At 34.1% G+C, this 10874-nt stretch overlaps 2 protein-coding genes across 2 annotated transcripts in view; both read right to left on the bottom strand.

Annotated features, from left to right (window-relative positions):
- Window positions 1-91: 91 nt before the first annotated feature.
- On the bottom strand, window positions 92-3884 carry LOC21399385 (magnesium transporter MRS2-2). The gene is made up of 11 exons (XM_010089463.2): window positions 3188-3884; window positions 3021-3050; window positions 2651-2804; window positions 2293-2414; window positions 2102-2176; window positions 1600-1827; window positions 1479-1523; window positions 1007-1051; window positions 895-924; window positions 647-766; window positions 92-550 (listed from the first exon to the last, which is right to left on the bottom strand). The coding sequence occupies exons 1-11, from the start codon at window positions 3443-3445 to the stop codon at window positions 464-466; spliced, it is 1194 nt and encodes a 397-aa protein (XP_010087765.1). The 5' UTR covers window positions 3446-3884; the 3' UTR covers window positions 92-463.
- A 6062-nt stretch (window positions 3885-9946) lies between these two features.
- Window positions 9947-10874, bottom strand: part of LOC21399384 (protein transport protein sec23-1) — a 3357-nt gene continuing 2429 nt past the window's right edge. The window contains 2 exon segments of the mRNA XM_024167248.1: window positions 9947-10540; window positions 10543-10874. Of these exon segments, the coding sequence (XP_024023016.1) occupies window positions 10092-10540; window positions 10543-10874 (781 nt within the window). The 3' untranslated portion in view covers window positions 9947-10091.

Below are 10874 nucleotides of genomic sequence, written 5' to 3'. Positions count from 1 at the left end.
AAAAAAATAAAAAAAAAAAAAAAAAAAAAAAAAAAAAAAAAAAACAAACAAATAAACTCAAACACTGAAAGTGTAACTGGAAGAAGAAGAGTTAACCAAAAGAAGAAATATATATAATTGTGTAGACTTTTTTCAGCCTGTGTTGAAAGTAATCATTGTACTCTTTGTTTGACAAATTTATATAAACCCACCAGATTCCTTGAGATGAAAACAGCTTCCAGACTCCATCTCCGATATAGAATTCCACTTAAAAGAATGAGAGTGCCTTGAGACTCTTGAACCCAGCAGCTAAAAAGGGAGAAAAAAAAAATTCACCAAATACGGAAATAGCTCAACTTATTGAGCAAGAGCGTTGAGCTTTGAGTGTTTGGCAGCCCAATTATCTTCCCTCCAAATAGAAGGAACGTCCATGGTGTTCAATCTGAGTGTTGTTTTCAGCTCGGAAATGCTCGGAAATATAAACTCAGGATCCAACCAAACCCTTGTAGCGAGCATACGAAATAATTATTACGAACGCGAAGGCACAAAGTACTCCTGTCAAAACGACAACCTGCAAATACCACAAGATTTTTTTATTGTAAACACAATTGCAACAAGAAACTAATAGAGGAATTCACGAGCAGAAACAGCTTGCAATGGTGCATACCCATTTAAACATGTATCCATGGTTTTCATTCCAAGTATATGGGATATTCATACCGAATATCCCCGCCACCAGAGAATATATGGACAAACATACAGTTCCAGAACTGAGGAGGAGCTCTAACTGCACTTACAAAAATAGAGGTTATGAGAACCAATTTTTTATATTACACAATTCAAAGTAGGAAGTGAATGGCAGAAACCAGCACATTGACAAAAAGAAAGGAGTGTTATGCAAAGAAAAGAGAGTACCTGAATGAGCTGATTACGGTGATTATCAAGCTGCAAAAGTCAAAGTCAAGTTGGATCAGCAAACATGTATTTATAGCCTGGTTACTCAAAGTTCGTCTGCCAAGTTCCTTACCTGAATGTTAATGTAGTCCTCCGTATCATCAATGTATTCTCGCAGCTGCAAAATTTCAGATTAGTCATTAAAGAAAATACGACATAGAACATAAAGTTTGTGAAAACTTTCCATCTTTTGTGCAGAAAAAACAATTTTGACTGACCACAATGTGATTATTAGACAACTCTGAGCATTATTCATTGGAATTTAGACGCTATTTCTGGTTATCAGATACATCCAAGAAAAAAGGAATATAACTTTGTTGAGCTTCAACATTTAGTTGGTCAGAGGACCTACAACTAAAGTTGATTTTTCTTGATCAGTCCATCCTTTCCTAAACCAGTTATGTATAAGACAAAGTAAAACATCTTATAGATCAGAGACTGTCAAGTCCGCGATCTCACAGTAAAAAACTACATCCTTTATACATGTGATGAGCGTGCCACATGTTGGCATATAGAGACAAATGTGCATCCATAAAAGCACATACCGTGGTTAATTTGTTCAATGTACCATCTATTTGCATAAAGTATGCCTGCAAAATTACTACAACTATTAGAATAAGTCTTGGAGAAAACAAGAAAAACCCAAGAAGAAAACAAGCTAACAACCTCGAGTAACATTTCAAGTTCCTCAACATCGTTTTCATCTCCACGAACTGTTGCTATACTCGCTCTACTTGCTCTTGATATCTTTGAGCCTATAGTAGGAGAGGTGGGATACCAATTAGCAGGACCAGAGCCACTAACAGGTGAAGATGCACCTGCCAGCTTTCTTGACAAGTAAAGATCAGCCATATCGTCATCATCATCCAGTAGTTGTTCAAGCTCATCCCTCACCTGAAAAACAAAACTAATTGGATAAGAATAAAACCAAAAGTCATTATATGGGAAAAAAGATGTATTTTTTCTGGGCTTTTAACTACAGTGCTGACGTAATTTTCAGGGGTGGTTCCTTTCATACAACTTATCCAATAGCATATTTCAGAAAACTCCGGTCAGGGATAGAACGCCGGTTAAAAGCATTCTACTCTTTCAGCAATCATCACTAGAGAATAGAAACATAATTGGTCACAATAAATGGGATATCGAGAGCTTCAAAGAGAAAGCATACCTTTTGAACACGAGCTGTTAGCCTAGTCATTGCACTCTTCAATTTACGAACTCTATCCAAGTTGCGGCTACTAATCTGCAGACATTATTTAATACAAGATTAATAAATAAGAAGCTGAACCATAGATCAAGACAGTGGACAACTATGGTCCCAACTGAAAGGAACAAGCAAAAAGATGAATAAGTATGTACCTTAGAGGTAAGCTCGTCCAAAGCAGGATAAGCAGCCGTCTCCAATTCCATTGTACGTGCAGCAAGAAAACTACAAATGGCTTCCAAAGCTACCTCCAACGCCCGGAATTCAAATGGAGACTCTACATCACAAAACCCAAATTCATGTAGAAGTCGCTAACATCTAGCGCTAGCGTTTACAATGAAATCTATATTAACAATAGAAAAGCACAAACATTATCAACAACACTGAACGTGGCCCCAACTCTTAACTGATTAAACAAATTTGGCCCATTTGAATTGTAGTTCAAACATATGAAACAAACGGACCAAACAAATATTTCACTTCAGTTTATTAAACTGAATCAACATGGCATACCATCTTCTTCAGCAGCATCCACATCATTATTCCCACCAGCATACTCTCTCCCATTCCTTCGAGCTTCGCGGATGGCGTTCACCGGAGGCAATCGCCGTTGAAGCTCTTCGATAACCGGCACCACATTCTCGTCGGACGGGTCTCGAAGGAGTACCTATCCCATTATAAAACAACAATCATCATCTGCACCCACCAAAAAAAAAAGAAATGTATCTGTCCACGCTAACTTCTTGAAAATTGGGGAATTTACAAAATTCCATAATTCCCCGGTTCTCATTCCAAGGAAAACTCAGACTACAATTTAGCAAACATACAAACAGGGAAAAAAAAGAAAAAAAAAAAAAAAAACAGAGAGAACCAAGTCACTAACCTCATCAGCAGTGATAATTGCCTTGATGTGCTGAAACACAAAAAGACCAACAATCAAAACTTGCAAAATGCAATTCCGAATCAAAAAACAAAAAACAAAAACAAAAAAACACAAAAACAAAAAAAAAAAAAACACAAAATCAAGAAAGCACGCGAAATCGAAAGAACCTCCAAATTGAGAACAATGGCCTTCTCTCTACCGAGAATCGTGGAGGGATAAGAAAGCAAAGGGTCGAGAATGCGGAGATCGCGAGCGTGAATCTGAACGCGGTGCATAATGGCGTACTTGTCGACGTCGAGGACGGTGGACTCGCCGGAGCAGTCGACGAGGACCCAGCTCCGGGACGACTGAGGGTTCTTCTTCTTGACGGCGACCGTCAGAGCCTGCTGCGAGTCCAGAGGCACCACGTAACCGTCCCGAATCATCTATAACCATAATCATCCACACCAGAAGAACCACAGCCAAACCCTAATCGACCCGCAGAATCACATCCCTAAATCCCCAAATTCCCAAATTCCCAAATTCCGATTTGATTTTTTTTTTCTTTTTTCTCTGGTATTAAATATCGATCAATTATTGGATTGCTAAGAGGGGCCAATTTGTGAAAAATTTGTATATTGTTTACATACCGCGAGTTTTATATTATAGTTTTGTTTGGAGCTCTGTTTTGGCTGGCAATGGCTTTCTTCCACCAATTGGGAGTTTCTTTGTTTTATTATTATTATTATTTTATTTTGGGAAGAGAAGCAGAGATCACGAGAGAGAGAGAGAGAGAGAGAGAGAGAGAGAGGGAGGTGGAGTTCAGAGGAGAAAGGCAGGGGATTGGGACGTTGTCACGAAAGAGGAGTAGGTTCGCTACTTTTTATGAATGGGACCTTTGAGTGAGGAATTCGAACTCTATATTTTAATATAATAAATTTATAATTAAATTAAGAGTTTATTTAGTTTATTGATTAAAATTTTTAGTTTGAATTGAAATGTAATTTTATATGAGAGTTATTTATTATAATAAAAAATATTAATAAATGTGATTATTTTTAAAAAAATTTTATTATAGTAAAACTCAAATTTTAAAATAGGTTAAATGAACGGGGTCTAAGTTTACAGTCTTATTTCTAAAGCTTTTGAGTTACATTATTAACTTTGATTTTATGATTTAAAACGGATTGACACTTATCAAATAGAGTTGTCAATTTAAGCTGAGTCAAGGCCCGCATAATGACCTAAGTCGGGTCGGCCAGCACAAGCCTCTAGTCGGATAGTTCGTGACCCGACACGGCTATAGGCTTATACGAGTCGGTCCGATCCGCCCTATTCTTTTTTATCCACATTGTTATCAATTCTGACCACCCGACACGACCAAATTCATCCTTTTTTTCTTTTGACCTGCATAGGTCAGGTCGTGCTGACAAATTCAGGATGATAACTCTGTTAATGGAAATAATGATACGGCCTCATTCACTTCATGGATTCGAATTTTCAATTCGAGTTGAGATGTGACATTTTCTGAGAGCTTTTCAATGTAGCAGAAAAAATTAGATGTTACATTTTCTGATAACTTTTTAATATAAAAACCTAAAACTGAAAACTCAAATCGGTGAAATGAACGAGGCCATTTAACACAAAAAGCTGCTCCATATAATATGCACCATCTCGTTTTAATCTTAGTAATGTGATCACTCTTAAAGACCTTATAGCAAACACTCCATTGTAGAACATCTCTTTGTTTTGATAACTAAACGTCCAAACTTAATTTAGTGATAATGTGCTCGAATTAAGAACGGCGTTTAAAATGAAAATGGAACAGTACATTTGCCTCATGTCAATAACCAAAATAATCTTTACATTACATTACATGCATAAAAAATTAAAAAAAAACCAAAAGTCTTTTCCTTTTTTAACACGTGTCATTATAGGAAGATTTCTCATTCTTTTTGCACATGGCATCACTCTTTCTTTTTTTTTTTTTTTTCTTTTTAACATTTTCATGTTTCATCTTTTCTTTTTTTTATTTTTAAATTTTTAATAAATTAAACCCTTAAGAAATAATAAGTTTAAAAAATAAAACTTTTAAAGAAATTTTAAATCTCTATATTAAAAAAAAATGTAACACGTTGAATGCGCAATAAAAACGCGTGTAGTAACTAGAAAAGAGGCAAGCGTCCAAAAAAAAAATCTAAAAGTGAGTAATAAAGAGCACACAGAAAAAATAAAAAAGTCAACTCAATGCCAAATTTTTACAGTTGTATGGACTAAAGTTTGAACATACTAACGTGATTTGCTGGTCTAACATATGAACATATGGGATATTTTTTAAGAATTTTTTACTGTAGTAAAAAAATTAGATGTGACATTTTCTGATAATTTTTTACTGTAAAAATCTAAAACTGAAAACTCGAATCGGTGAAATGAACGAGACCTAAATTCTTTCCTTTCCTTTTTCTTTGTTTGGTTGAATGTTATTTGAAACAGAAAAGGTGAGGCTCTATTTGAAAATTTCAAGTTCTACCTAGTTTGACAAATGAGTCAGCTCTATTCTGTTATGGCAAGTACTAATATAAAAAACACTTCTTAATCGAGGTTGACGTGCTGGGGAACTTCCAATATATTTATTTACCAATATACTAATACTAGTCAGTTTCGCTAATAAAGAGAGTCAAAATACACAATTTTTTCTTCTTTTTTTTTTTGTCGACTTCAAACAAATGTATTGTATTATTTTAATTTTTATTCATCAGGTTTCAATAAGTTGACACTTGACTCAAGTTCTAAAATAAGAATTGGTTTTGATAGATGAATTTTGAGTCCTTAACGATAGTTTTTGTTGAAATAAATTAACAAATAAAATGTCAAACTTTGATGTTACCAAATTGTTGTTAAATTTCCTTTTAATAATGTTTCCTTCCATTTAAAGGGTAGTTCAAATAAGAACGTGTCAAAGTTTGAATGAAACAGTCATCAAACTAATTTAATAAACTAGAAAGTGTTCGCCTTTATGGTTTTAGACATAACACAGCTGTTTAAAGTATTAAAATTTAAATCAATCATAGCCAAAAAAAAAAAAAAAAAAAAAAGGCATCTTAACCGTTGCACTATCCTCATAAATAGTGTTTAACTATACACGTATTTCAACAAACAACAACATCTACAATTGTATACATATATACGTATATTCGTATGTACCCCAAAAACATATACGATTTGTCGTCTAATGGCATAAGGAAAAAAGTTGAGGAGGTTTTGGGTGGGGTGGGATTATGGTTACTATCCTACAAATAATTTTTTTTTTTTTAGTTATAGAGTGATACGTGTTACAAATAATAACTTTTTTTTTCTTTTAAAAGGACAATCTATGTCAGAAGACCGAACATTCAACGGCAGCTTGCAATCCTCCTCCACCAAACGGACTGACTAAGGGCAAGGCCACCCAAACCAATCGTTAGGGAATATGCCATTTGTGTCCTAAAACTTGGTTCTTGGTGTTTTTGCTTAAATGGTAATTTCATACTTTCATTGATAAATCAACAATAACTTACTCTGGGAACGTTTAATTTGAGAATTCAAACCATGATTTAAATCATAGTTCATGATTCGTTACAGTATTTTTTCTTATAAAAAATACACGTAAATAAAAAATGATTCTAATCCATGAACCAAACGTCTAATAAACATGTTAGCTTAGAATTTATTCCTTACTCCCAGTAGCCGCAACTTATTAATTGTAAAAATTCTTCTACTTTTCTTTTCCATCCTTCGATAGTAAATTATTGCACTTTCTATCTTAATTATATCACCCCACTAATTTTATAAGTGGTGAAAGGCCTGAAGAAATATATAGCAAAAAAAATTTTTTTTTTTTCATTATTATTATTCTGCTCGTATACCGTTCTTTATGTGTGTTTGGTTTAAGATGGTCGTCATTGCATCTAATATAACTTTTTTAATTGGATCAATTCGTTGTCTCTATGTTAAGTGTACTACCGAAAATGTCGATGAATTTGGTAAGGCTTTATTATTATTATTATTTTTTTATCTGGTAGAAATGGCGAGGCTTTATTTGTTCCTTAGAGGGAACCTTTTTATTTCATATGTGTTCATAATTCAATTGAGGAATCCTCAGCAGTCAATTTGAATTACTAGTTTTTTTTTTCTTTTTTTTTAATTATAAGCATCCAACCAAAACAAAAGACGGGTCATATTTTCTGAAACATGCAGGGTGTCCTTGTCTATGCATTGTCACTATAACGAATCCACAAGCACATAAAACACAAAAATAATTTTTGAATAAAGCTATAGTACGTTTCACTTTTTTTGAAAATGCATATCTAGTGTTACTCAAAAAAAAAAAAAAAATGCACATCTAGTTCAAATCTTAGCCATTAACGAGGCTTATAAAAAAAAAGGCTTATCTTCTAAAACTTTTCAGCTTTTATCAAATTACATCTAGCATAAATTTAACGGATCAAATAGTTTTTTAATATGTACATCCCAAAATCGTTATTACTATTATTATATATATATATAAAAGCCTCCTCTATAATCCAACAACAAACGATAAGTTATATATATATATATAAGCCTCCTCTACAATCCAACAACAAACGATAAGTTATATTATTATATATAAGCCTCCTCTACAATCCAACAACAAACGATAAGTTATCCCCGCGTGTCAGATGCTTGTGCATCCTGTTATTTAGAATCCGTTTGGTAAGAGAGATGAAGAGAGTTAGAGGAATGGAGAACGTGAAGGGTGTAGATGATTATAATAGTCATTTATGTTATTTGGTAGGAGGGATGAGGAGTTGAGAGGATAGATGATAGTTATTTGCTTAATTATTATATTATCTATTTTGCTATTTATTAATAATTTCTTTTAAAAAATAAAAAAAAATCATTTTTTTTTTTAATTTAGAATAGATTGGTTAAATCTTTCCATCAATGAATAATTCAAAATAATGGGCTTAGAGGGAAACTCTCTCCGTATATCTCCTCTCTTTTCTCTTCTTCTAATCAAACAAAGAATTTACCCTCTCTCTTCACCTCTCTTCCTCCCTCCATCTCTCCCTCCCTCGTACTAATCATACCCTTAGATCTGAAGTTCCATTTGACATGTATAGTGGATGTCAAAGAAACTTTTCCACTTTTTACCGCTTATTCCCAATTAGTAGTGCAGTGTAACCTAATACGAATTACTAGGGTTTCGTTCACTTCACGAATTTGAGTTTTTAATTCAAGTTGAGATGTGACATTTTTTTAGAGTTTTTTACTGTAACAAAAAAAGTTAGATGTGACATTTTCTAAGAGCATTTTACTGTAGAAACTTAAAACTGAAAACTCAAATCAGTGAAATAAACGGGCCTTAGATTAAAAATTGAGTTTTTTAACTGCCTTTGAACTACGTGTCACTGGCCAGTAGGTAACCGGTTTACTACTAATACAAATTTCATATCACATCAATACCCCTCTGTAAATATAGGCCGTTGAAATCAATCATCGGGCGGTGGATAGAATCTGACGAATAGAAACGTTAAAGTACGAGGATGGACTATAAAAATGCCCTATCATTTATATAGTTCTGCCAACAATTTTCTTTCATATCATGTGTTTTTGACTTGAAGAGATCCAATATCTTATTTACTACCCTAGTCATGGACTACCTCACAAACAACCGGCCAAACATCTCATTTACTATCCTAAGCATGGACGGACTACCTCACAAACAGCCGGCCAAGTACCTACCTACACTTTTTAGTAGTGTTTAAGATTTAAGATTAGGAGTCCATATTTATTGTCCTCATTTTTCTATTTTAATAGCTATCCATCCATTGTTTATTTGTCATGTCATAAAGTTTAGTAATCTAACCATGAATAGAAACAAAATACTAAACATGCTTAAAAAATTTATGAGGTGTCAAAATTTAATTAGAAGAACATCCATCAAAACAAAAAAAAAAATAAAACAACAAATCTTAATTCTAAAAGTTAGGCCGTGGCATAATTATCAAAAAAAAAAAAAAAAAAGCCGTGGCATTAAAATCCCAAATGAACATATTTGTCCTTTTATTTACATACCAAATTATGGGTTTGTCAATGTGTTGACAACTTGTAAGCTGGTTAGCATGATTGCCTCCACTTTTTTTTTTTTTCTTTTTTCACTATTTTCCCCTATTTTTTCCTATTTAAATTTAAAAATTATTATCATTTACGTCCTTAAATTTTAACATCATTTTCAATTTGATTTTAATCTTTAAAAACTCTTATTTTACCTTTTAAATTTTAGATTAGTCCCTTTTAAGCGTTTTTATAAGAATTGTTGTTAAAATAAGACAAAAAAAAAATGAAGTGTTATCATGTCATTTTTATCCATTTACTTTTAACATATATTCAAACAGAAAAATCATGTGATTGTATTATTCGCTATTTTTAACAGAAATTCCAACATAATTAAGTGAGACAATTCAAAATTCAAGAAATAAAGTGAGAACTTTTAAAGTGTAAGAAACTAATTGAAAATGACCCTAAAATTTAAGGACCACTAGTGATGATAATCCTAACTCTAAAGTAGCATGACACAGTTATTTTACAACTGTCTCGTTCATTTCTCTGATTCGAGTTTAGAATTCGAGTTTTGCTACAGTAAAAAACTCTCAGAAATAGTCACATTTAACTTTTTTGCTACAGTAAAAAACTCTCACATAACATCACATCTCAACTTGAATTAAAAACTTAAATTAGCGAACCGAACGAGAAAATAACGTCTAAGAGAACATTTTAAGTGAACCGATATTAAGTGTATGAAAAAACAGAAAAGTAATCACTGGAACCCAACAATTGAAAAAACTGAGGTAGTGAAATTCCGGAAAAAAAAAAAAAAAAAAAAAAAAAAACGGATAGATGAGATAACTGAGAAAAGGAAAACGAATACTGGCTCAAAAGCAAACTTTAACACGTATGTTGTTACAGACAAAAGGACAATCTATTCCGTTTGAAGCTATACACAAAACTCCTCTCTGTATGAACTATAGAATATAGATAAACAGATGAAAGTATTTACAGAGCTCCAACTTATCAGCCCTGCACCGCCAGGGCCTGCAAGTGATCTAAAAAGACTTGCAAACTCAAATCATCTGTGAAAACAATATCAGACCCGTCTGTGTACGTCGAATTCTGGGTAACAGAAGGATTCAACTTGGCTAAAAGGAACCTTGCATGACTACTATATTGGTCACACTTTATAAGCCTTGGTGCTGGAACTCGTCCGGCAACCAACTGCTCTGCATCGACCTCGGGGGCTTGCAGCAGCTTTCTTAAATTCTCGTGGTTCGGGTCCTTATCATAGCCAAGCTTCCTCCATTGAGCAATCTTGGATCCGTAATGAATAACCACGTAGAAGTATGAGTCGAATAGTAAGATTACATCCGGACAGATGGAGCGAACATCTAGGAGGACAGGAACCGGTGGGCCGTCGAAGGAGTATTGGAAAAGCGTAGGCTGGATCATGATAAGTGATCCAACCTCAGCATTAGCCGAAAGAAAGAGGTCTCATCTGGAGTACTATTAAAGACATCAATAAATTGAGATCTCCTTAGGTAGTACATGAACTGGGGATAAAGGGAGAAGTTGGTCGACAAGCGAAACGTAGATGGATCCTCCAGCACGTAATCTCCAAACTTGGAAGCAAAATGGATTAATGCGTCGTCCAGCCATCTGATGACATCTCGGGCATGACGACTCTCTGCTCGATGAATAGCAAGCCTGGCCATCACACAAGCCGCTGCCTCTTGATCAAACCCTGCAGCGATTTCGGGTGCTCGTTTCCCGACCCATCTTCTTGCAGCAGTTGTCACTCTT

Source organism: Morus notabilis, unplaced genomic scaffold (genome assembly GCF_000414095.1).
Source record: "Morus notabilis unplaced genomic scaffold, ASM41409v2 Scaffold81, whole genome shotgun sequence".
In the NCBI taxonomy this organism is placed as follows: Eukaryota; Viridiplantae; Streptophyta; class Magnoliopsida; order Rosales; family Moraceae; genus Morus; species Morus notabilis.
This window is presented reverse-complemented; position numbering and strand designations above follow the sequence as displayed.